The sequence below is a fragment of the Anser anser genome (assembly GCF_964211835.1).
Source record: "Anser anser genome assembly, chromosome: 2".
In the NCBI taxonomy this organism is placed as follows: Eukaryota; Metazoa; Chordata; class Aves; order Anseriformes; family Anatidae; genus Anser; species Anser anser.
Genome location: NC_139721.1, coordinates 25,033,414 through 25,060,646, shown reverse-complemented (window position 1 = coordinate 25,060,646; position 27,233 = coordinate 25,033,414). Strand labels below are relative to the sequence as shown.

The 27,233-nt window shown below is 35.6% G+C and overlaps 1 protein-coding gene across 1 annotated transcript in view; it reads left to right on the top strand.

Annotated features, from left to right (window-relative positions):
• Nucleotides 1-27,233, top strand: part of TMEM67 (transmembrane protein 67) — a 32,031-nt gene that overhangs the window by 1,192 nt on the left and 3,606 nt on the right. The window contains exons 2-27 of the mRNA XM_083825603.1: nt 2,081-2,169; nt 3,636-3,729; nt 5,193-5,292; nt 5,827-5,896; nt 5,987-6,061; nt 7,031-7,093; nt 8,484-8,638; nt 8,759-8,867; nt 11,286-11,372; nt 12,760-12,825; nt 13,606-13,759; nt 14,130-14,253; nt 15,483-15,588; nt 16,474-16,530; nt 16,624-16,722; nt 17,224-17,322; nt 17,686-17,772; nt 18,166-18,265; nt 18,369-18,508; nt 20,928-21,068; nt 21,553-21,633; nt 22,728-22,844; nt 24,030-24,146; nt 24,232-24,336; nt 24,683-24,785; nt 27,032-27,174. Of these exons, the coding sequence (XP_083681729.1) occupies nt 2,081-2,169; nt 3,636-3,729; nt 5,193-5,292; nt 5,827-5,896; nt 5,987-6,061; nt 7,031-7,093; nt 8,484-8,638; nt 8,759-8,867; nt 11,286-11,372; nt 12,760-12,825; nt 13,606-13,759; nt 14,130-14,253; nt 15,483-15,588; nt 16,474-16,530; nt 16,624-16,722; nt 17,224-17,322; nt 17,686-17,772; nt 18,166-18,265; nt 18,369-18,508; nt 20,928-21,068; nt 21,553-21,633; nt 22,728-22,844; nt 24,030-24,146; nt 24,232-24,336; nt 24,683-24,785; nt 27,032-27,174 (2,681 nt within the window). The remainder of the gene's footprint in view (nt 1-2,080; nt 2,170-3,635; nt 3,730-5,192; nt 5,293-5,826; nt 5,897-5,986; nt 6,062-7,030; nt 7,094-8,483; nt 8,639-8,758; nt 8,868-11,285; nt 11,373-12,759; nt 12,826-13,605; nt 13,760-14,129; nt 14,254-15,482; nt 15,589-16,473; nt 16,531-16,623; nt 16,723-17,223; nt 17,323-17,685; nt 17,773-18,165; nt 18,266-18,368; nt 18,509-20,927; nt 21,069-21,552; nt 21,634-22,727; nt 22,845-24,029; nt 24,147-24,231; nt 24,337-24,682; nt 24,786-27,031; nt 27,175-27,233) is intronic.

Here is a 27,233-nt window from a genome sequence, read left to right as displayed (position 1 = left end):
GCGGGGGGCGGCGGCGGCGGCCCCGGCAGCGGGACGTGGGGAGTCCGGGCAGGGACATCGCCCCCCGGCACAGGCGGCCCAGAGCCCCATCCTGCCTGGCCCTGAGCACCTCCAGGGATGGGGCAGCCACAGCTTCTCTGGGCAGCTTGTGCCAGAGCCTCACCGCCCGCATAGTAAAGAATTTCCCCCTTATATCCAACCTAAATCTCCCGTTTTAGTTGAAAGCCGTTGCCCCTTTTCCTGTCCCTACACCCCCTAACACAGAGTCCCTCCCCAGCTTTCCTGTAGCCCCCTTTAGGTACTGGAAGGCTGATAGATCCGACACTAATACCTGACAGCATCTCTCTTTAGAACTGGCAGTGGTCAGATGCAGATAGCTTCGTGTGTAACTGCTGCCCACCACCGGCGTGGTATCTTACAAAAGTAACTCCATACTTCATTTGCTGAAAAAATACGCTCTAATAGTTTTCAAAGCCCTGGTAATGTAGGTAGCTAAATCCATAATGCTCTTTTAGCCTTGTCTCTTCCTTTAACTCCAAGGCTTCAAGGAAAGGTAAATTCCCGGGGGAAGTCAAGGATTTGAGCTTTTCCACAGCACGTGACTGGAGCAGTGCAGGTAGATGCCACTCAGCCTGCTCCTTGAATCTTGTCTGAAATCTGTTTGGGACTGTACAAGTCAAAGAATCGTTAGGGTTGGAAAAGACCTCCAAGATCATCTGATCCAACCATCCCCTACCACCAATGTCACCTACTAAACCCTGTCCCTAAGCACCACGTCCAGCCTCTCCTTGAACACCCCCAGGGACGGTGACTCCACCACCTCCCTGGGCAACCCTTTCCAATGCCTGACTGCTCTTTCTGAGAAGAAATGTCTCCTCATTTCCAACCTAAACCTCACCTGGAGCAACTTGAGGCCATTCCCTCTAGTCCTATGGCATTATCTGTGAGAAGAGGCCGACCCCAGCTCCCCACACCTCCTTTCAGGCAGTTGTAGAGAGCAATGAGGACTCCCCTGAGCCGCCTCTTCTCCAGACTGGACAACCCCAGCTCCCTCAGCCTCTCTGGCCATGTACTTCATGACAAGCTCATGCCTGTGGGTTCTGCCCTCAAGCAACATGCCTAAAAAATTAGTTATTGTTCACACAGTGAACATCACAACTCCTCACATCTCTTCCTTGATCTGATCCTACTGGGCTTTTCTTTTGGTGTCATTAAGAGCAAGTTTGGTGTTCTCTGACTCAATCCCTGATCATTTTCAGAAATGCCATTTCTGTAAAACTGGTCTGGTGAGGAAGCTTTAAGGTGCGTTAAGGTTATAGAACTTTGAAAAGTTCTACATGATTTTTACATGCACAGTTCTATGAGCATAAGTAATAATAAATATAGTTCATTAGTACTTAGCATCAATTTTATTTTGTAGTATATTTTTAAACATACAGTCCATGATAGCGAGACTGAAAACTCTTAGGAAAAAAAAAAGTTACAGGTGCTTAGAAAGTAGCATTGGGTTTAATTTAATAGCAAATATTAGGTATGTTCTGTTATCCATTGAAAAACATTCAACAGAAAGCTTGATCCTCATGCAAAATTTAAAGGTGTTGAGTTTAAAATATCTTTAAAACTACATTTTTATTTTGAAAAAATTTATTACATATAAACATGTTTTTAAAACTGGCTTCTTATTCAAGGGATAAAAAATGAATACAGATTTTAATGCTGCTGGTGTAAAGAGAATGGCCTGAGAGTGGCATTGTGGCAAGATTTATACGCATAGATTCTATCTGTTATTAGACCAACTGATAGAGCTTAAGAAAAAATACAAAAACACAAGCTCTGTGGGTTCACCCTTGTTGCCCTTGGTGTATCAGTCAACCCAGTGACATTTTGTGAAAACCTTCCTACAAACGGTAACATGAACATTTTTTAAAAAGCTAGCTGATTTTCATGCCCATCTTACTCAGGTCTTTTAGTTGTATATCTAAAAAAATATATGGATCTCTTGAGAACAATAGCAGTTGTTTGTACTGTGAGAAAAATCAGTTTTTACATAGATTAAAACTGTTTTTGTTCTTGTTTTCAGGTAGTTCATGTGAATGTCAGCCAGGATACAGGATGGTTTCTAATAATGGTGGGTCCTCTGTTGTTTGTGAGAAATGCCCAGAAAATATGGTAAATATTGAACTTTTAATACTTTGCAATAATAATGCTTTTTTCAAATTTAAATTGCCATCTAAATGCAAGCTGATTTTCTTTTCTTTTATTTTTTTAACTAATTTTTCCAAAATAGTCTTTGCATGGGATTTTTTTAATTTAAGATCATGTTTATCCGTAGTTTTTTTTTTCTCTTTAGAGCCGTTTATTACTATTATTTTGCAGACATTTTTTCATAATAAATTTGACCTCACAGACAAAGTAAGAGTATTTTAAATATTCAATTTCCTTCTACTGCTCTTCTATTCTGCCTCATGTTATGTTACTCTTTCCCACTCCTTTATGGAATGCCAAAGTAGAAATGCAGCTCGTAAGTATCTTGTTTGATTAGTTATATAATTTCTATTATTGTAATACTTAACCTGTATCGTCCTACTCCCTGATACTTCATCTTTTTACTTTTAAATTAACTGCTGCTTTTATGTTACTTTAATTACGTCCATGTACCTTTGCAGTTTGGTCAATTATTTCTATCTGTCTTGGCAAATTAAGCTATATTTTTGAGCCATATTTGTAGCACTGAACCAGAGACACCAGACTTAACCAACTAGCTTTCTTCCTCTACAGTAAATAGAAAAATAACATTTCTCCAGCAAAATCAACTTGTGAAAGAGCCTTCTGGAATATTTCCTTCTCTCCAATAATTGTAGAAAAACTCTCAAGAGGCCAGCTTAGTTGCACCAGTTACATATTTAGTGGCTAACTGGGTAATGCAAGTAATTTCCCTCTTCTTTTCATCATCTTGTTACACCAGACAAAGCTTTTGACAAATATCCACTGGTATTTTGGTCATTCCACTGTTTCTTTTCCTTGTAATGGTGGCATTTGTGTTCGATCCCATGGAAACAGAGAAGGGAATAACATCCGTATAACCTGAGGATGAACATTTATCTCCATTTTCCTCATTGGTTTTGATCTGTAGAACAGCTACTTCATGATATAACTGAAGCATGCATGTGACTGGTTTGGATACATGCAAAATTGCACGCAGTTATGCAAACTGCTTGATGTCAGACTCTTCCATTCCCATTGTTTCTGTATATCTATATGTAAATATGATGATTTATGCATTGCTATGATTATTGGTTTTTTGTTTGTTTGTTTTTGTTTGTTTTAAGCATAAAGCCTCTATCTTTTTTAAACCTAGCACTTCCAGTAAACTCTTATCTTCACTGCAGGTGTTAATGTTTCAGAAAAACCGAAGAACCCTTTTTTAGTCTGTCTCTGCATAGGAATCATTTTTGCCAGATTGTTTAGATCGTTTAGCTTTTTTTTTTTTTTCCTTAACAGCTTCATGAATTCTGTCAATGTTGTTATACATGAACACATTTTCTAATAAATAACATCTGGCTCAGGAATTCTTCACAGATGTTTGGTGATTTTGATAGTTTTAAAAATTATAATAGCTTTACATTTTATTTTAGAGTGGAGTTACTCAAGATGGATGGAATTGTATTACTTGCCCTAAGGGCCTAACTTCCGAAGGAAAATGTAAATGCCTCATTAATGAAATACTAGGTAAGAAACACGTGCAAGTTGTGAGATAGTGGTGCTTATTTTAGGTATTAGAGATTATTAAGCCAAGCACTTCTGTTAAATGAGAAAGGAAATTTAAAGCATGGTTACATTTGTACCATAACATTTCAACATTGCTGTTGATTTTAAACCTCATTCCTCAAAGAGAGCAGGTAAATCTGTGCCACTGTTCATTGCAATGATAAATATTACACAAACATTCTAGAAATGAATACTGCTACATCATTTCCTTTAAGCTGGTTGGCATTGGTGAGTGACTGTTGAAATGGGCATAAAACAGTATCAATATAGACTAAGAAAAACACATTTGAAAGTTTTGAAGGTTATAAAGTGTAAGTACTTCTCAGTACAGGAATTATACATTCATAAGCAGGTGGAACAGAATAGCCTGAGCAAGCCAAGCAAGCTACTGTGCATTAAGGTCTGTGGATTTCATGCTTCCCTTAAACACGACTGTATCTCTGATTCCCTGAGACACACTTGCCTGTATCTGCAATGCTTACTTGATGCCCTGTGAAAGCTGCAGACTCATTTCAGTAAACACAAGAAAGGAATTTTGCTGTTAATTTTAGTGTATATATTAAGTATATTTTTGCTTATCTTGCATAGTAAAAAACTAAGAGCAAAGAATAACTTTCATCAAGGATGTAAAATTATCTCCTTGGAGCTCCAATTTTCTTCATTTGCAAAGACACAGGGTGGAAAAGGTTTTCCATGTGCCTGTAATTCTTTGATTAAGTATTTGCTGATGTCCTGTTTAGGTATCTATCTAACTGAGTGTGCTGGAGAGTCACTCTTTTCCAGGTGACTAATTTAAAAATTTTCTAGGAATCTGTAGAAAAGTTAATACCACATCATCTCCCACAAGCTTTGTGAGAATTGAAAAAATATATGTTCTGAACCATTTTGGTAAAATATTGAGAGTAAAGCTCCTTCTGTAATTTAACCTGCAAAGCATCAGTGCTGAAATTTTTTAATGCCCCCCCTTTTTTTTTTTTCCATAGTTAGACTTAAAATCTCTTGCCAAATGATTTGCATTCTGGAAGAGGCAGTTTTGAAATTTCACATTTGTGACTTTTGCGTAACTCATTTCAGATGAAAATTAATAATTATTATTTTTTCCAGTAATTTGTAAACTTGATGTTTTGAGTTTTATATTTGCAATGACGCCTTGGTTTGAAATTTGGTTCTGAATAAATAGCAAAGGAACAGCAATACTAGACATGAAATATTGCATGTGCACAGCTATAAACAACACATGCATATATATATGTGCATTATAGGGATGGTTTTTTGCAAGTTGTGCTCTTGATCTTTGGGAAATAAAATCTTTGCATTTATTTCGGAGATCTGCATAGATGGTTTCATTTTTAACACTATTTTGACCTCCATGGCGTACTATGCATCATGCTATTATGCTACAGTTGCTTTTCTTTTCCACTTAGTGGAAAGAAGTGTTGATGGTGTTTTGCTAAATGAAGCTTTGTGCATACGTTGTAATGGAAGTGAGCCGTCATTCTCCGCTTCAGATGTGTTAGGAAATAGGTAAGTATTTTTGTTCCTTATGTGTTGATAATTTTGAGAGTGTCATATTCTGCTTAAATGGAATATTCTTGAGTCTACATCTGTGGGATATAAATATTTTTGGATAATAGAAGCTTTCTCTTTTGCTTCATTTGTATACATCTTGAAAGCTTAGTGACAGTTTTAAAAGCAGTGAGTTGGAAATCCTCAAGTCCATATCAAATCCAATGTGTACTGTATTCAGTGAAGTCATATGATTAGCATTGCTCTTTTGTTTTTTAATTGTTTTGCTTCAGTGTGACTACAAGCAGGATTTGGACTGGAAGCAGAAACACAATTCTTATTTTGACAATCACCTATTTAATTTCTTTACAACTTCACTGACAGAAGAAAGATTGGTAATGGGTTTTGGATTTCAGTTTGAACTCTTGAAGATGCACAGTGTTATCAGGCCTTACCTCTTTAAAGGACATACTGTATAATCAATTTTCACTAAATACTTAATCTCATACTTAACTACATTTTAAGTGTTTTCTTCATGTTTGTGATCCGTAGGTGTGTAAGATGTGAACAAACGTTCATCAATGTAAGCAAGTCTTGTGACTGTAGCAGCCCAAACATCTTAGTAAGTAGAAGAACGCTTATTTCAATTAAGTTCAGAAAAAAAGAAAAGCTATGTTGAAAAATACAAAAATTTAACTTCTGTCTTTTTCAGACTGGGGGATTATGTTTCAGTGCCACTGAAAGCTTACCTCCAAAGGCAATAGCAACTGTTCGGTTTGGACAAATAGTATGTATGTTTATTCTGAAACATTTTCAAGCTATCTCATTATTATTTTCAGTAAGTCTTTTAATTCTGTTGCTGAAAACCAAAGGTGGTGGTTTGCTATTTAATCATTGTGATTGCAAGGTAATTAGCATCAACACAGAGAGTGTAGACATGGAGACCAGGCAGGCATTGCTCTAATGGAATAGGCTTAAGAAAATTCGTGCCCTCTTGGAAACTGAAAAACAGAGGTAATTCACACGGATTTGGTATCAAAACAAGTATTATGTGGTCTATTGTATTTACTGTATGCATTTAAAACACGTCCTTGTATCACAAAAAATGCTGAAGAGTTCATGAGAGCCTCTGGGCTTTTTTTTTTTTTTAATATAAAATTAACATTCATATAACATATTTTAAAGGAGTTTTAAAAGATCGAGGGGATATTTTTAGTTATATCTACTGTCCAAAAAAAAAGCAATTTTCAGTTTTCCTGACAACACATACTAGTTGTGTTTTTTGAAAATGCAGTATTCTAAATAATATCTTATTGAAAACATGTATTTTCGGTTGCTTACAGTGGGTATGAAACCTGTGTTTTCAACAAATATGAGGAATTATAAAAGGCAAGTTGTGAAATAATGAATATGGCAGTTTTTGTTCTGAGTTAAATTTACCGCCCAGTCAGCTTTTTACTCTTGCAATCATTAGTACTTCCCTTGTGCAGTAAAGAAAACTTCTTTGTCACAGATTCTATTTTAAAAATTTAGGTATTTCCATTCTTGTTCTATGTATTCTGTCTAACTTGGTGAAGTGAAACAAATTATTTCATAATGGTTCGGTTTTGAAATGAGATAGTTTGGTTTAGACATTTACAAAGGACTGAAATCTCTTAGAAAACAAGTAGCATCTCTTAGTTGACAGTTTTTCAGACTGTTTTGTGTTGGGTTAATTGTTCTGAACAAAGACAGTGAAACAGTTCCTTATTTACAGGGTGTAACATTGACATCAGCCTGGTTTCTGAAAAACCTGCAGGCCTCAGCCTCTGCCTGTTGGGTGAGTTTCATTAATGTTTCCAGTTTGCTTTTTTATTCAGAAGCAGTACTTTGTATAAAAGACATGAGACTTTAATTTGTGGAAGTTAGTTGTGCTTATTATTAAAGAACCTTATTTTGAGATGACAGTAGATAAGAAAGTAATATATAGACAGAATGCTTACAAAGAGTACTGAGCAGTAGTCTGTGGTAATGCAAGTCTCTGTGGCTGGAATCTACACAAAGATATATATACCTTGTGTTTAAAAAATATCCTGCAGTAGTCATAGTTAGATGAACTATTGAGTATATTGCATAAGGGATCACTCAAAAATTACCTTCTTACATATCCAGTACTTGGCAGCTGGTCTTTATCTCTTAATTGGCTTTCAGTTATTAATTCTGTTTTGTGATGAAGAAGAATAACCACAGAACCATCCTTTTTCCTTTTTAGGTTTGCTTTGATTTATGCATGCAAATGTTATTTAACATTATATTGCTCTGGGTACCTGTAACTGTCATGGAAGTGTGGGTTCAGCAACAGAATCACGCACAATTTTGAAGCAGATAAGCCTCTGTCTCATTTTTACCAACTCTCCTATAACACATCCTCTTTCCTCTTCCTTTTTCCTCTCCTGAAAATCACTCTTTGACTTCTCATGACCCACCTTTTCTTCCCATCTCATACCCACATCTCCGAGATGTATTCTGCTCATTTCCTTCATTCTCAAGAACTGAGAATATCCTCATCGCTTACCTAAGTTTATCCTGCTTGTCTGCTTCAGCCTGCTGAGCTCTTCTGAGGTGCTGCATGAATGTCTGTGCAGCTGCTCATCTGACCCACACGAAGGCAGTAGGTGATAATGCTAGTTAATACTAGTGCCACAATCCATCTGCATACAGATATGTTTCACATGGCAGCAGCTTGTTTGCCAAAACTGAACAATGGTATAAATACAACATAGTTTAGGAAGAGCAGGCTAGAGTAAGTACTAAAACTGAAAAGAGAATATTTATGATACATATGACTATAATATGTTGCCAGTCCTAGGTCTTTGATGGAGTCATCTTTGTCATACGGCCTAAGAGGTTTTAAACATTTTGATTCTAACTGTATTTTTCAAGTGCAGATTTTGACATTTTTGTCACATCATATCATCTAGCTGATGTAGTGAAAATAAACTCTGAAAAAGTTTCTTTCCATGCTGCCATCTGCAGACCTTTAAAAATGTAGAACCTGAATAACTGGAAGAAAATATTAGATGTCGGCAAGACAAAATCTCTTTCAAGTAAAAATGAGGGTTCAGGAATTGCTTGTTAAAGATAACATCAATTTTATGTCTTTTATTCTTTTATTTTATGAACTGAGGCTCATAAATACTTTTCTGTGTTCCTGTGTTTCTCCACTACAGTTGTACTCTAATCTAACTGCATGCCAAGCTCTTGGAAATATGTGTGTGATGAATATGAACTCACTGAGTTCTTCAAGTACGGATGCCTGCGGTTTATTTCAGTATATTTATGCCAATACAGCAAGGCTAGGCATCGTTCATTCAATAGCCTACTGGTAAGTTAACCTTTTCCATTACGTACACTCTGTAATAGTGTTTATGGAATTTATTATTCTAAGTGTTCTTTGATTTAAAACATTATGTTTCTTTAGAGACAGCATTGTCATTTTTTTCAGGAGACACAATCTTCCATGGCTATATTACGGTGATCAACCAGGTTTAGCATCCCAAGTGCTTGAGACAAATCATTTCCCTACAGTCTTCAGTTTTAAAGGAAAAAGTAGGGTAAGTGTTGGGTATTAGACGTGGGGAAGCAGACATCAGGAAGAGGACATAATCACATTAAAAGGTTCAGATCTGTTGCAGATGTAGGTCCACCAAAGATCATTTTTAGGCAGCTAGTGTAACAAAACTCAGAGATCTAATGGAAGAGGAAGGTGTGTTTATGTAAAAAAAAATCTCTTAAGTAGGGTGATTTTACTGATTCACACTCACTTGCACACACATTTCCTGTGTTCACACTTTTATACCCACTTCTTATAAGGCAAGGACGTGTGTGCCTGTGTGATCAGACCAGGACCAATTGTGTGTGACACAGGGAACAAGGGATGCCAGCTATTAAGTCTTTGTTATGTCCATAGGATTCTTCTGGATTGTCAGTGATGAACTAATATTCAGGCAGATCTTTTATGCTCCTTAGAAGTTAATAGTTGTTTTGGCATTGTCCTTTGCTTCAGGGTACTGTTTACTTCAGTTTCCATAAATCTGAGGCAAAGAGGTTTTGTGTATCTTTCCCTTGTTCAAAATATATACATCCTTACAGCTTTTCTCAGTTTTCCTGGTGAGCTAATTGGAAAAAGAAGGGTAAACAGGATGTGCCATAACTTTTCTGCCATTTTCCTGGTGCCAGGATGCAGAGTTATTGCTGACAAGTTGTCTGATCTGTGGTTTTATCACAACTCATTCCTCAATTTCACTGCTGGGAACACAGTATGCTTCATTCTTGCTACACACTATTTAACACTTTCCTTCTCTTGTTTCTGGTGCTTACACACACATTTCTGTTTGTACAACTTTAATATTGCTGTTACAGATCTCAGCAAGCTGAGTTATATCAGAGATGGATTCAGTCTATAGCTCCTGTCCAAAATTTTCATTTTATTTTACAGATTCATTTTAAAATTAGTAGAACTGGAATAGTTCATTCAAATTAAATTAATCACACAAAGTGGGTAGTACTAATGATAACCCATTTGTCAGTTATATTGCAAAACATAGCTTTTCTTCCTATTGGCTCAAAAAATAAGCATTTTTTCAGACAAGCCGTAAAAGTTTGTGTTTTGAATTAAAATAAGTTGCAATGTTGCAGTGCAGCTTCTGCTTTAACAATTAAAAAAAATATTATTCACCTTAATGCTGAAGGTCCAAGGCACACATTAATCAGAAATCTGCATAGATTCCTGATTAATTTAGGGCATGTCTATCAGTGTAGACATACTTAATTTGAATAGATTCTTTCGGTCCTAGTAATTCTAATAACAAAGGCCTGTAAAATAAAACACTTTTTACATACCTACAGGAAATGAAAATTTGAGGTTGGTGTGATGGACTAAATCCACCCCTCCCAGATAGAAAAAGACCTGTTACTGTTAGGACTGAGCTGTCTCATCACTGTCAAACAAAATGTCTAGGTATTTGTTAGTTTTGGTAGGTTTGCCCTTGAGTACCAACACTGAGATAAATATAGGTCATCACAGGCCTCTCTTAGCAGAAATCAAGAAGTAGGATTCGTGTTCTTTTTCACTAAGTTTAAAGCAGTGTTTTTTACACTCACTTGGCTACAAAACCAGGATCCCTTGTGAGCGAAAAATGACACACCTGGAACTCTGAATCTTTATCTCTTTCAACACCTTACTTTATGTGTCTAGTTTTTAAGCATCTCTCAAACATGCAAACACTTTAATGTATAGTTCATACTGATATACTGACAATAGGCATCCCGTTTGTCAAAATTGTCATCCTTTATTATGATGTTGTTCCAGATTTCTTATTCCATTTTGTAGCAACATTTCCATACTCAAAAAAAAAAAAAAAAAGTGGGCAAGCCATGCTGACCTTTATTTCCTCTTTTTGTTTCCTCTTAATCAGTAGCAGAACCAATTTTCTGGGTGTTAGGGTGGCTTTTAATAAGTAGTGTATATGCCACGCTTCATTTCTGTCAAGCAGTATGTTCAAATATAAAATTTTCTGTAAAGTTAAAAAAGCTCAGTGTAATCAACACCAAATGCTAAAGTAGTTGAATTAATGTAGGTCAGGTGGTAGTACAGCAGTACTACAGTTACGTGGCTTTTAGGTTGTAGATAATTTGTTTTGACTTTGAATTTGAGTAGAGCAAATGTCTGATTGTCTGCAATTGTGCATATAGACTCAAGTGAAACTAAGTCATCCTCTTAGAATCTGTCATTCTGGGGACAAAAAAAATCCAAGTAAAAAGTGAGACTGTAGACGAATGGAAAATTACGTTAAAAAGTAAAAGTAAAATACCAAAAGCAATATTAAAAATAAAAAATCAAAGGGGAGAAAATGAAGCATTATGATGAAAGTTTCAGGGAAGCATCAAACAATGAAAATGTAGTACTTAAAATGTGTATGCCCACTATGTGTTGGTTTTGTTGTTTCTTTGTCTTTTTTTTTCGTCATTAGGATGTAAAACTGCAATTTATTGCAGCCTCATATGATGCAGCAGGAAACTTTCTTCAGTGGCAAAGTTTGGAAGGAGGCATCCTACAAGTAGGTTTGATTTTAATTGCCTTTTTTGATAGTGTAACATTCTGAATGCCTTTAGCCAAAGCCTTGAAACAAAAGCCAAGTGTTTCATTCCTACAGTAGTGACAGTTCGTAAGATAATCATAGAGTTAGATCAGGGAACATAGCCCTTGATTCATGCTCAAGGTGATCTCTCTAAACTGAAGAGTATAAGCTCAGCAACATTGTCCTCATCCATTGGACCAGTATCAATTTGGAATATCAGAAAGTTCGGAGAAACGGCAGTAGTCATTTAGAACCAAGTGTCTCTTTCTTGCGTTCAGCATCATACTGTTATCGGTGTGCATATTTATTATTAGCCTTCTTTTTCTTGATGAGAAATGTGTATTCATTAGCTGTAAGTCCACATATATTTATGGCATATTCTCTGTGCATGTCCCTGTTGGATGCTGCTACTGTTTTCACACATTATGGGAATGCAAAGCAAATCAGTGGTTATATTGTTGCCAAGAGACTTGGGAAAACAAATCTAGCACCCCGTATTCTTTTGGCTGACTTTTGTTTTTTTGTTTGAAATATAGAGCATACACATTGGCCACTGTCTACCTGGCTTTTTTATAACATGAAGTTGTAACAAGTCTCTGGGAGACTTCACAAGGAAATAGGGAGCACTGGTTAGAAGATTCAGAGTACCCTTGGCCACTCTACCCTCAGATTTCAGTAGCACACACACACATTCCACTTCAGCAGTACCATGCTGTATAGGGTGTGAAAAATGCAAGGAAGAAGCAAGTGGAAAGTGCAATAGTAATTAGCCTAACAGTTAGCAGAAACTGGTTGCTGTGAACTGTTACAGAGCAGAATTTGTTTAGCAGACCAGTGATAGTCTAGGCACTCTCAGCAATTCCCTAGGCAGGCAACAATATGAACATTGGCAAAAACAACTGGGAATTGTCCATGCCCTTTTCTAGGCTGTTCATGTCACCCTTGGAGTATGTCACTTCAAATGCTTCAGTATTTACAGAAGAACAGTTGGCATTCAGGGTTTAGATAGTGACTGCTATTTCTTTTGTTACTGTCTCAGAATGAACTCTTTTGCTTCACCTCCTAAATTCTGAGGAAACTAGTGTCTGAGAAAACAGGTTATTTAAGCTAGTGATGAAATTGGAAAATACTATGCAAGCATGAATAAGTTAAAACAGCATTTTAAGAACACCTATATTGCTACTATAAATAATGCGGTTTACTCTTCAAAATTAATCCCTCTCTTCTTAAAAAAATAGTATGGAATAAAGCTCAGTGTATCTTTTATGAGAACTGTGAATACATAACTGCTTGGGGTACCCGTGAATATTTCATGTGAGAAAATGATATCTTTGAATTACCCTAATCATTACTGTGTTTTGTTCAGCTTTGTCCTGATACCCAGGCTAAACTGAATGCAGCTTATACATTTGGAACAACTTACGAACAAAGTGTAAGTAAGAGATAAAATGCTTTTCTGAGTATTTGAATTAAGTTGTTTTATGTGTCACCAGTAAGTCAGTGCATATTGAAGGACCTCTGGAGTTTAGCCATAAGCTGAAGCACAGAGATTGCACAGCCTCCCTGGGAAACTTGTGCCAGTGCTCAGTCACCAGCACAGTAAAGAAATGCTTCCTGGTGTTCAGACAGAACCTCCTCTTGTTGCCTCACCAGGCACCACTGAAGAGAGTCCTTTTTGCTCCCTCCCTTCAGGTATTTGTAGACATTGATAAGATCCCCCCTCAGCCTTCTTTTCTCCAGGCTGTACAGTCCCAGCTCTTTCAGCCTTTCCTCATAGGCGAGGTGTAACTGTCCCTTCATCATCTTTGTGGCCCTGCACTGAGCTATATCAAGTAGCTCCATATCTCTCTTGCGCTGATGAGCTCAGCACCAGACACGATGCTCCATGAATTAAGTGTTCATGCTGTTTCAAATTTTATGTCTGTGAAAGCTGCTAGGATATTTTTTCCGAATGTGTTGAAAAATAAGAGAAGGAATGTTAGTAGAGCTTCATTTTCCTCATTAGTCATTCTGGTCAATTGCAGTCATTTTTAAGAGGTTTGTATAAAATCATTAGTACTTCACAATCACTTGCAAATAGCTGGAATGCCTTGTCTTTTGCAAAGGGCGTAGAACAAATTTCACAGTAATTTTGTAGGGGAAGAACCCACAAGTTGATAAAATTATTAAATGGCAGAAAGTGGTCTTATTCTAACTTTTTTTTTTCACATAGTGCAAGATTTCTGTTTCCAAGATTTTACTGGATTTTGCTAATCCCATCTTTTATGACCTATTCCTTGAATATAACGGTGACAATGGACAATATCTTTGGGCTGTGCCAGTTTTAAACTTGAATCTTCAGTACCGGGAAATGTATGTGAATCAAGGTAAGAATATCACAGTAACATTTCTTTGAATTTAAATAATCTGAATAACTTCAAGTACAAAGAATTTGTATTAATTACAGATACTCAGTAGTTTTTTGAGATAACTCAGTTCACCATAGCTTGTTTCTGCTTTAAGAATTTATCATTTTGTGGGCAGGTTCTGATAGTGTTATGTGCAAGCTTTAGTTGAATACACTGGCTCAATCAATACTATGCACAAAAAGGTTATCTAATTTTATTATATATTTCTGTAAGTTGAAAATAAATAATTTTACATCCTGAATACATATTGCTTTTAGTAGATTTCATTCCTTTTATGTATTGAATTAATTTTTAAAATATTACATGGCTCTGTCATGTTTTTTCAAAGGCAGCAATATGAACAACTGGCTTTTGACTCGTCGATTTTTTTTGGTGGATGCACTAAGTGGAAAAGAGAATGACTTGGGAAAACTACCAAAAGTAGTTCGAATTGCTAGCAAAATAGCAATAAGGTAAGTAAATGCATATAAAATATATTGTACATAGAAAATAAAGCCAATCTTGTGCAATCGGCATTTTGTGGTCTCTTAAATGAAAGTTGGCTTTTTTTTTATGTTGTTTCTAGTATGTCCCATTTTGCTTTTTCCATTGTATAATTGGAGATAGCAAGAGTTTCCGTAGGTTGTTCTGATAAGTAAGAACACCTAACACTGACTTGTGAGGGTTAAGATTGCTGTGGTTGCTTCTCAGTTAAGATGGATCAGACCATGCATGCATAATGCAAGTTTGCAAGCGTTCAGTAAACTCTTATTAGCAGTTGTCATCTGGGAAGATCTAACAACTCCTCTGCTAATTGTTTTTCAATGTGTATATTGCTGATTGTTCAAGGATGCTCTTCATATTCCATATTCTTTTTTTGCAGTATTTTTTATAGCTGTTGCCTATAGGTACTGTCATACAATCCAGAAGGGTTTTGTAGTCATTCAGCTGAAAGTGTGAGACTACCTTTTAGGGTCATTACTGCTTGTTAATCTGAAGTGGAATATGTTTTAGAACATCTTTTTTCCTTCTCTATATAACATCTTTCTCTGAGATCACTGTCTAAACAAAATTGACGTTTCTAAACAAAATTGAAATTTCTTTCAAAATTCTTCAAAATTCTTCAAAATTTATTGTGAAGTTGTAGTTTAAAGAGATTGCTGTCTAGCAATGTGTGCTTATCCATACAGGTAAACATCTTGAAGATTAATTTAGTGTACTAACTCCCGTTTGCCATGAGTTACATATTACACTATTTCAAAAAATAAGGATTAGTTTATATACCTTAGGAGAGATGTGTCATCCTCTGTGTCATCATCTGTCATCCCCCCTGAAAAAAACAGTGACAGAAATTCAAAATAAATATAGAAAAGGTCATTCTGTAATGTTTTGGAATAAGTCGCCTTTTGCAATTGACTTCAGTTGCAACTGTTTTAATGTGAATAGTAGGTGAAGATTGATTCAGGCATTTTCTTACAAATGAACAATTCTCACGAGCTTTTCATTTTGTCTGTTTGTGTACGTGCCTTTGGAGTTGCTTTTAAAATGTGAATTGCCATGTCTCCGAGTTTGAAACGCACATTTTATTGATCAGATTGTTCTCTTTGTTTCGTATTTTCCTATTAGTACAAGTTTCAGTCAATACCTTCCAAGCAGCTCATCCATTTTCTGTTTTTAAATAATATTGTTTGTATTTCTGCAGCATTCGTTTGGTATCCCATACTCAGAGAGGAACTATCTACCCACCTCTAATTACTATTGCTTACACGGACGTGCTTGTCCAAAACCCTGACACCCAGAGTGTGATGGTGAGATCTTTGTGCGATCTTAATTGATCTGATTTGTTAATCATACTTTTCGTTTTGTTGGAATTCCACTTGAGCGAACACGTTGGGGGCTGTAAAAAAACTAAGCAGTTTATAGTTCAGCTCAGTTTTGAAGTTGTATTTTTTTCACTAAAACTTAAAGCTTTTAAGACAAAGCAGTTCAAAGTATTTTCTTATTAATTTGTCCTGATTCATTTTTAAATCAAAATACGTAAAATACATAAAAATAATAGTCATTATCATACAGGTGTTAACTTTAGCCTTGCAGCAACAAAGACTCAAGCCACAGTGCTGTAAAACCAAGACAAAGATTTTCTCTTCCTTGTACAAAACCTTTAGACCAAAGCCAATTAGGTCTTAGGGTAAATATCTAGAGAGAACAATTTTGACCCCATGTGACAATTTTTATTTCATTCAAATTAGAAAAAAATAGTGTCTGAGCTATGTAAGAGCTCATTTTACGATTTTGTATAGTGGTGCAATTGCATTAAACTTACTTTTAATCAACACTGACAAAAGGAAAGTATCAAACCTGTGGTGTCTCCTTTCAGAAGGGAAAAAAATGTATGCACGGTTGAAAAGATTATATAATCAGATGCAGCTCTTAATTTGGAGGTGGATTGGGTCCATCCCCTGGGTTGCCATTGGTAAAATCAGCACTAAATGTAGCAGAACACGTGCTAGTACTGCGCTTACTGTAGCACACCAGGTGAGGAGGTATACAGTAAAAAACATATGTTGCACCTGTATAGTAGCCCGAAATAGGAATCCCCACCAACTAAAAAATGTGAACACCACTACTAATTATAATGGTTGTAGCATTTAAGAATTTTTGTAAATATTTACTTTTTGTATTTTAATATTCAGGTTTCCTTCTCGGTCAATTATGAGATGAATCAGTCGGAGGCTCAGATTCAGACTGATGTAAGTTGCGTTGCTCCTTAATTGTTGATACAATGATTTGCTTGTATCTTGTCTTTATAAAAATACCTACAAATAATTTTTCATTCTCTTCAGATCGCATTGGGTGTGTTAGGTGGGCTCGCAGTGTTATGGTCCCTTCTCAAGACTGCGGGCTGGAAGAGGCGTACAGGAAGCTCTGTAATTGACTTGCAGGTATAAATAGCTGGTAAACCAAAGAGAGTCATGTTTTCTTCTATTTAAAGGAGACCTTTGCTGTCATTCCCTGTGATATAACTGTTCTGTTTCTTATGGTAATTGAAGTAATTTCTAGCCTAGCTGCATAGAACTGTGACTTGGAGTTGGGGTCACTTGAGGAAGTAGGCTTTTTGTATTTTTTTGGATTCTGATGTTGTCATTCAGGAAATAGCTCTGCTTTAAAAAAAAAAGGAAAAAAAAAAGCTCACAAGGAAGGGTATTTATAAATAGAGTTGTAGTTTTCATATTCATTCTTACTCATTCTTCTCTGAACAAAGACTAGCACATAAAAGTTTCAGATACTGAACGTACCATAAATATACGGCCACAGTAGAAAAATGCTGTCAGGGACTACTTTTCAGTACTAGGGGCTCCTGTAGTATGAGCTGCATCATATTTTATAGAAGTGTGTATATATGTTACTTAACTAATTTGTACAGTGTGCTTTTATAATTGCAGACAGTTTTGAAGTTCTTACTATTTTATGCTGGAGACCTTGCCAACGTTTTCTTTATCATCACAGTGGGCACAGGAATTTATTGGCTTGTGTTCTTCAAAGTAAGTGTTTTACCAGATTTTGCTGTTACAAATACCTATTAATACTGCATTCATTTTTGCACAAAAATTCATTTCTGTTTTTTCTTTTTCTCTTTTTTTTCTTTGCCTTTCTGGTCAGACTATTGAGGCAAGTTATATACAATATTCTGTTTTGTGTGCTTAAATTTTTGTGATCACCTCTTTCTTTCCCATAGGTTTCATTGTGCTTGCAGTCACATTAATAGTTAGTTAAAATATTTTACAATTTGAAACAGTTGCACATTAAATACTGGTCTTTTTCTGAAAAAGGTATTCACTTTTAAGCAAGTACTGTGTTGTTACATATGCTTTCCATAGTGTTTCAATGTAGCTTCTCAATTACAGGCTCAGCAGTTTGTCTCTGTCCTCTTGCCACTTCCTTCTCAAGAAAAAGCTTTTGTTACATACATAGCATGTGCTTTCAGTCTGAAGGTAAGCATTTTTTCCTCAGGTATTAAAGAAATGTTAGCATATGCTTCTGTACATTTTCAGTAGGCTTCTTAAGCATCTTGAACAGTACATTTCATTAGCGCATAAATGGGAACAGTTAGACAATTAAGAATTAAGTAATTTTCTCCATAGGAATTTATATATATTTTGTTAATACTTCTAGACATTGTCACATGATTTACCATTATTCCAGGCCTTTAATTAAAATGTATATATATTTATCTATCAAATCTTAGTAATGAAGTTGCAATTTCAAGTGTAGTCAAGTATATTACTTGTTATGTTTAATGAATAACGTGCAATGACAATTACTTCATTTTTGCCTTTATGCTTTTGCTGTTCCTATTTTGAGTTCTATCCCTGTTTTTTCCATAGGCTCTGCAATTTTTACAATTACTGGTTTCGCAACTTACTATAGATATTTTTTTTATTGACTGGGAAAGACCTAAGGGCAAAGTTCTTAAAGCAGTTGAAGGTAACTCCAGCTACGCTTGTTTGTATAAACAACTTTGGTTAAATTCTCATATTGCTCTCAAGTGTTAAATTTCAGAGCTTTATTATGTGTTTATTATTCTTAGGTGAAGGTATAGTAAAAAGTGCTGCTGCACCAGTGAGCATATGGAGAACATACTTTATAGCCAATGAATGGAACGAAATTCAGACAGTGAGGAAGATAAATCCCCTCTTTCAAGTGCTTGCAGTTCTTTTTTTTCTGGAGGTATTACTACTACACTTATAATTGTTATTTTTATTATTTTTTTTGATTCACGTCCAAAGTTTGACATAATGGTCTGTATTTAATTCTTGCAGTTTTTGTGGTAATAGTGGGTGACCTTCAAGTTCGCTTGAAAAGATATATAACTGTTTTGATACCTTTTTTATGTGTATGTATGTATGTGTCATTGCACTAGTTCATTAAGGAACATTAAAAAAACCCACAACTTAAATTACCTTATAGACCTTTGTTGGTTTTATTTTTTTTTAAGCTAATGAGTTACCCTAAATGGCTTAAGAGGCTGATAAATTTGTGTACACACTCACTTCTTTATTTGCCTACTTGCTCCCTCCTGCCACAGTCTGCAGCTTTATTTCTGCTTCCATATTTATCTGGACAGGAGCTTACTTCCTGCTAATTTGCTATAGTGACCTTTTATAAAGCAGGAAATGAAATGTGCCAGTTCTGTTTCTGATGTCATAGCATGAGGCAGTATGCCTTAGTTACAACTCAAGGATATGTGAGAAATTGTGCTTTAGCTTCTCAAAATAATTTTCTTTTATTTCTTCTGGACTGTTTGGTAAGCACTTTTAATTTGGCAAGCACTCTTAAAGCATATAGTTGTTCATGTGAAGTTCTCTGACATATTCTTACATGCCTTTAATATTTTTTGATTATTATTTATGGTTTTTGATTATTATTTATGATTTTTAATATTTCTGGTTTTGAATTTTCTATTTTCTTTTAAATTAAAGAGTTAAAAATATAAATTTCTCTTTAAATACTTCAGTATTTTTGGTAAATACAGGCCAGAACCAACTTCAGTGCCATGATACAAGGAAAGAATGAGAGAAAAGAGAGCAAGTATTCCCAAAACTTAACTGGCATCCTCATTAATCTTCTTAGGCTCCTGTTATTACAAGCAGGGAGAGACTCGTTTTTACATCTTGCTTGGTAATTCCTGCTGTGAATTTACCTCTGGAAAAGTCCCTTTCTTGTCACTGATAGTGGAGGAAGTCATGAAAGATTTTAACCTAAATAGTAGGCTAAAAATACTCCAGTTACCAGTTTCGATAAAGTGACAGTTCAGCTCTCATTCATCATGGTGCCAGGCTGTACAGTAGTAGAAAAGAAGCCTGGAAAATTATCAGTTGGAGGAAGTAGGAAAGCGTAGAGGGAGTCTCCCTTGCCTTAGGCCGTATGTCTGGCACCAAAGCAGCCTCTGGCCGGCACTGGTCATCATTGCAGTGTTGACTGTATGGATAGAGGAGATAGCACTAGCAGCAAAACTAAGGTTTTGAACATTGCACTGTGTGTGGCTGGAATGGAGTTAAATTTCCTCATAGCGCCCCATGTGGAGCTGTGTTTTGGATTTTTTGCAACAGCGATAGCACAGGAATGTTTTAGCTGTTCCTGAAGACCACTTGCACAGTATCAAGGTCTCCTCTGTCTCTCACCGTGCCCCCCGCAGCAAGTAGGGAAGAGGGGACAACCAGAATAGCTGACCCAAACTGACCAAAGGGACCATATAACATCATGCTCAGCAAAAAAAATAAAAACAAAAATGATTAGGGTAGGTGTTTTGGGTACGTAGCCATTGCTTGGGGACTGGCTGGGCATTTGTCTACTTGTGGGAGGTACTTAGTGACTGGCTTTGCATCACTTTTTTTTTTCTTTTGTATGTGTGTGGTTTTTTTTTTCCTTTCTCCTTCCAATTTCTTTGCTTATTAAATCTTTGTTTTGACCCACAAGTTGTCTTGCTTTTGTTCATCCTATTATCTGCCTCATCCTGATGTGGTGGGGTCACCCCACCACAAATATCTATTGCAGCTTCAGTTCTGAATGATTTTCACAAATTTTCACCTCTTAAGTGTTTCAATGCCTAATTTTTCTCTCATCATTTTGATTGGGGAACTTTTTCTAGATAGTTTATTTAAAATAGATTCAGCTATAAGGACAGTAGAGGGAAATGTGTTTCTGTTCAATGAAAAACAAAAACAAACAAAAAAAACACAAAAAAATCAATTTCTTACATCTGAAAACAAAAAATATATTAACTCTGGAATATCTAGGACCAGAAGGCTGAAGTTTGGCTGAAATAAGACCCCTTTACAGTCTTTATCAGTAGAATCTTTTGGACTGTTTCAGCAAAAGTCAGTGGTGACTTGTCATGAGATTTAGCTGTGTATGTTTGTATATTTATACATCAACTTATGTATGTATAATTTGTTTTTAATTATGTTTCTCAGTAATAATACTGGATCCCACAACTGGGCTGTATCAGAATGAACATGCTGCTATTCCCAGCTCTGTTTTTCTTGATTTTTTATCTTTTTATTTCCTGCTATGGTAGAAACAACTAAGTTGTAACTAATGCTATTCATTGCCTCACGCTCTTGTATTGACCTTCTTATCTCTTCAGGTGGTGGGATTTTCAAACCTGGCTTTAATGGATTCTTCCTCCAGTCTTACAAGAAGCAGTGATAGTTACATAGCACCTTGGAGCCGCATTTTAAGATTTGGTGTGTCTGCTGCACTATGGTTAGCCATTGCCTTCCTCCAGGTATGACATACAGAAGTAACAGTTTTTCAGACTGCTTCTCAGAAACTAGAACGTATCACTAGGCCCTCCACGCTACTTACTGTAGTGTTGAGTATATTCTTAACTTTTTTTCTTTATGTAGACTTTGAGCTTCTCTAGTGTAGTACAATATTAGAACCAAAAATGAATCTTCTGAGCTATGAGAGATTGCTTTGTTAGTCACAATTTTCATCCCCCAAAGGGGAGAATTTATGCAACTACTTTGTATGGTTTTAAGCAACTTTAGAACATCTCCCACGTTTGAAATAAAAATCAGGTTATTGCTACAATTTGATTTCACAGGGGAAGGATGTCAATCCCATTTCATAGATCCCTATGCAATGATGGCCACGACAGAAGTCTTTAATTTATGGGTATTAAACTTTGAAGTTAATTGCTTTACAATTCATAAAATAAAGTCAAATACAATGAACTAATAAAATAAAATCTGGTTGGTTTATTTCAGATTATATTTTTTGCTGTGTTTTATGAAAGATTTGTTGAAGACAAGTTAAATCAATTTGTTGATTTGTGTTGTGTGAGCAATGTAAGTATTTCTTTATTTGTACAGTGATGTTTTGAATACAATAAAGCATAAGATAGTTTAAAGAATATTAAATAATATCTATTCGTGTAATTTATTCAGAGATCACTAGCTAACAGCCAAAGGTGATATTTCTTTCAGCTCGCTTTATATTGGTGCAATCTACAAGAAAATTTCATTTAAATCTTAGTTGAAAAAAGATTCTGGAATCTTAAGTACCAATATGTACTTCTAGACATGATTTTTAGGTTGCTATTTCAAATTATATTGGTTATATATGCTCATACAGAATTAAAAAGTAACAAATTGCGACAGAAATCTGGCATGGAACCATTTAGTGTCGTTCTTTCTACTGGTATGCATTTTAGTACTCGTCTTCTAGGCACGACTGCATTGGCTTTGTTTAATATGTGTACGTTCGGTTTCTGCTCTTAGCTTCTGGTTGTCCCTCAAATGCTGAACTTCATGGCTATGCCTCCTGAATAGTTACCACCTTTCTCAAACACTTTCATTTACAGCTGAACTACTTCCATTAGTTTCAATATCAGTCTTGGAGCTTTGTACTGCAAGAAGAGTACAGTTAGAACAGGTTGAATTAGTTCATTTGGCCAGAACCTATTAAAAATACAGGATTTAACCCCTTTTATCAGCCTTTTCAGCCATGAAAAAAATTTTCAGCCACTTTTTCCTATGGAAAGTCCATGTAGTGCATGGGTTGTATAAATAGCTAATTTTGTATCTTACGTGATATATAAGCAATATATCACACTGAATGAAATTCTATTATATACAACCTCCTAGGAGCTTAACTGAAATGATGCATATGTATTATGTATCACAGAATCGAAATAAAAGGTAATATATTTGTTTGTTTTTTGGTTCTGTGGAATTAGATGCTGATCCTTGCTGTTGATAAACTAAGTTTGGAGCTGTTGTCTGTCTCTGGTTAAACATAGATAAACAAGTTGCTAAATATTTTTCTGGGATATGTGTTTTGGTACCTATTTATTTTGTGTTCTAGAAGGGCTGATATTACCAATCTCTGTGAAAAAATAGTATTTAATGACAGTATTCTTCTCTTCCACCACCTCTTTTAGATTTCAGTGTTTCTCTTGTCACACAGCTGCTTTGGTTATTACATCCATGGTCGCTCTGTGCATGGACATGCAGATACCAATATGGAGGAAATGAATATGAACCTAAAGAGAGAAGCAGTAAGTAAAAGCAGTAAAATTTTACACTTGGTCTGTTTTTCTAATTAAATTTTAACTATAATTTAAAAAAAGGTTTCCATTATGGATCAACTCTTCTTGCATTACATTATACCAAGTTATACTTAAAAGATACCAGCTGTTGGCTGGCAAGTAGGTGACTCAGTAGTTCTTTTATAACTAGCTCTTCACCTTTCTCCACTACTCTCTCTCTCTTCTTCACAATTCTTAGATATAAAATTCCTGTTTTTCTAACTTTTTTTTCATATATTTATACATGAGCTTTTTAGTCTTGAAGCCTTTCATAAGCTCATGGCCGCATGCAAAAAGATGTGTACTAAGAAGATTTCATAAAGAGACAAATCTGAAAAACTCCTAGTAAAGAATCATCTGCTCTTCCAGTGAATTATTTTGTTCTGTCTGTCCTCTTCTGATGACATAACCTGACCTTTACAGAACTTAATTTGAATATTTTTTTCTCTTTCGTTGTATGTTGCATCTTTTTAGCAAGATCAGGCAAATGTCTAATGTGATTGGTGCATAACGGGAGCACTTTGCACTAAATTTCGTGACATCTTGCATTTTTGTATGGACAAGTAGGAAGAAATTATTTTAGGCAAAGGATGTGATTATTACTGATAACTGAAAAAAAAAAAAGCTAACCGTGTGAAAATTAACATTCAGATGTCGAGGAATCTTTTAAATATAATTTTTGACTTGAATGTGTTCCTATTTTTTAAAATTGTTTAGTTTATTATAATTTTGGAAAAAGGTGTTGTTTTTTTTTTTTCCCCTATGGAGATGTTGAATTTTCTATGTTCTTCGTATTTCTGAGATCTGTTAAGAATTACCTGATAAAGATATGGAAAAGTCAGGAATCCAAAGCACAAGAAAAAGCAGAAAAATACAGAATAAATGATAAACATGAAACAAAAGGCTTCAGAATGAACATTAAAAGGTGTTTTAGAAGGTAATGAAAAGAACATCCGTAAAAAGAGGAATGACTTTGTGACAGCAGGGGTCAGGATTTCATGTCCTAAGAAAATCTTGCTATAATAGAGCCAAAGATGCAATGGATTCAAATATTTAGAAATATCAAGTACTTTATATACATGAAAGAGAGGAAAAGAAAAGCCTTTGACTTTTTTTGGTCTATGTATGACATTAATTATTGTTTTAATTGTGTAGGAAAACCTATGTAGTCAGAGAGGTTTGTTACCAAACACAGATGGTCAGACATTTCAGATTTCCATCTCAAGAAAAATGAGACTGCAGTATGACAGGATTCATGAAACCCTAACAAGAGTAAGTGAGACATTTTTATTCTGTAAATGTTATTTAAAATATGTATTTTTTTTTCCACTGAAATCGTGGTCATATTATTTTTCAGAGACGTGGTCCTGCTAGGTTTTTGGACTCATCTGCAAATACTTTCGAACAAAGCACAAGGGCCTACAATGCCATGAACAAATTTCTCAGTTCTTTTATTGATCACGTATGTATTGACATTAATATATTAAGGAAAATTACATTTATAGTAAGTAGAGACTAAAAATTGTAAATTGGAAAGACTGTAATTTTTCTTCAAGCATTTGTGCTTAAGGACTTGCTTTATGGCAACCAAAACTGTGGTTCACTCAAGTAAAAAATTGGAGTACTGTCCAGCTGTACAGCATGCTCTTAAAAAAGACAAATCCTTTTTTTGTTATGTGTTTGTTTTTATCTCGAAATAAAGTAGTGCTTTTTTCATTCGTACAGGTCTAAGTAGCTGTACTCCACTTTGTAACAAGTACATTTTCTTTGTAATCATAAAACAATTTTTGTCTTTCCTTTTCTTGTAGGTTCATAAGGAAATGGATTATATTGTTAAAGATAAGTTGCTGCTTGAACGTATTCTAGGCATGGAGTTCATGGAGCCAATAGAGAAAAGTATTTTTTACAACGGTAAAATTGTGACTTGGCATTTGCACTTATAATATGTAGGTTTCGATGTAGATTTATTTCACAGGATTTACAATCTAAAGTGGATTTTACAACAAGAGGTGTCATTAAATATGATAGTTTATAAGGGAATTATTTAACAGGTGTTCTCATCTTCTTACCCTGTTTATATTATGTCACTTAATTGCAATTTTTTATTCTTTTAGACAACTGAAAATACTGTGTAGAGTAGTACACATGTTTAGGAAGTGCTACTGTGACTAGATCCAATATACACTTTGTAAATGGAAAGAAGAGCCACAATATTAAAATAGCTCAGTGCTATGTTTTTGTATAGAAATAAGTTGCTTATGAAACAACTAAACATACAGAAAGACAATTTCTCTAAAGAGGATATTGATCACAGTGAGGACGCTTTAGTGGAATAGTTGATGTTAATATACCACACATCTTTGCAGACTGCACTGAGTAATTGGGGTTCTTGAATATTTTATTTTGAAGCTTTTTAAGTGTTGCCGATACCTACACCAAAATGAGTATTTCAGCAGGAACAGGGATGACACAAGTTCTGATTCTGGTCCCTGGGGCTATGTGGAATCAGAGACTTGGGTTCTCCAATGCACCATCCTGAATCCCAAGCCCATGTTAAACCTAGCCATAAGTATTTCCAAGTACATGTGGTAAAAATAGATTTAGTGAAAGCTCTTAACCGTGTATCAACCTTCAAGGTTTCAAGGTTCTGAAACCCTGAGTTGTGGTCTCCTCCTCTAACATACAGCCTAGGCGTCACTATCCACATTGCAATGCGATATGAGCTGTGAACCAGTAAGAGTATGAGCCTGATGCCAGTCTGTTTCCTCAGTCCCTGAGCTGATCAGAATCCATCAAAACATAGTCTTTCCAAGCTTCATCTTTGAAAACCTTAGTTCAGACCCTTATTCTACCCCTAATCATAAATATGGCCATTACCTTCATGAAACCTAAATATTAACTAGTGATCTGTGACAATGCAAGCCCTCATTTTGAGTCCCTCAGGTACTTGGCTCTCCAGCCTCACTGTTCAGAAACTTTAAACTTTATCAGAACCATAATCCAATCCATTGATATTACCAGATGACCATCACACATCCTAAATATGTTGCTGTCCTTATATAATAGCAATCCCCAAATTAGATTATTGAGCTGTGCAGAACTTCTGCTGCTCCCTCGGACACCAGGGCTGCAAAAGCTGAACCCCTTGTTTGAATCACAAACCTTGCTATATAGTCTGGAATGCAGCACATGCTTTCAGACTAAATAGAAGCCATGGCTGTAGTGTGATGTCTTTTCTCATCCCAGATGTCTGAGCTACATGTAACTCATCAAAGGATCAGGCTCTCCTTCCCAATTAAGGCGAAGCGCTGTCTTTAGTAGTGAATATTACCAGGTAACCAGTATCTGGGACAATCATATAATATTCAGCTTTAGTCTTTTGACTGCCATCGTTTCAAACATCATCATCACAAGCATTGATATGAATATATCGTTTGATGGTTTAGACTGCCATAGCTCCCAGAAGTTTAGATACAAGTCAGGATTTCATGGAAGTCAGGTGTATACAGGGTGTAATGAAAATATGCAGTTGCCAATAAAGCTTGCATTAAACATTCTTCTGAAAAAGCAGAAAGAAGGAAAAGAACCTATTTTCAGTAGTTAAGTGTTTTCTCTTTCGAGAGCGGTGCTTGGTAACAAAGCAAAGAAGTTAATAAGTGGTTTAAACTGTTTTGACAATGGAAAAAGGTAATTTAAGCTTAAAAGACCCATTTTCTGGAAGACTGTTTAGCAAATGAGCAAAGATAACGCTATGCTCTGAAGCTCCTCTTAAGTAAGGTTTTAAGCATGTGTGTCATTGTTTTGTTGAGTTGGGCACAGAGTTAGCACTTGTTAAAAATCTCAGTGATGAGGAAGTTTTGTCTGCCTCTTGTTCAAGGCAGCCTTTTTTTAACAATTTGATTGAGACTTCTGGAGTGAACAAAGTTGTGTGTGGCACATGTGAGCTTTTCCTATTGTTCTTGTCAGTATTAAACCATTTTATAAGCGAAAAGGCTTGTAGTATTTTTCTTAAGTGGAAAGCCATAACTAGCTTTCAAAATACCCTTTTGCTGTAAGTTTCATTTTTCTTACCAGCTTTATCTGTGTGGACTGATGAACTTCACAAACCTGTACTTCACAGAAATAATCATTTTTCAAAAATTTCTTTTTTTCTGCAGACGAAGGACACTCTTTCGATGATGTTCTCTATTACGGCAATGAGACAACACTCCTCATCTTTGATATCCTGTTTTTCTCCATTGTGGATCTGGCTTCCCAAAGTTTTGTTTTAGCAGCTATTCTAACATACTTGCAACAGGAGGTAAATTTCAATTTAAGAATACAATTGTATTTTTAAAATGTGGGTTGGCATGAAAGCTT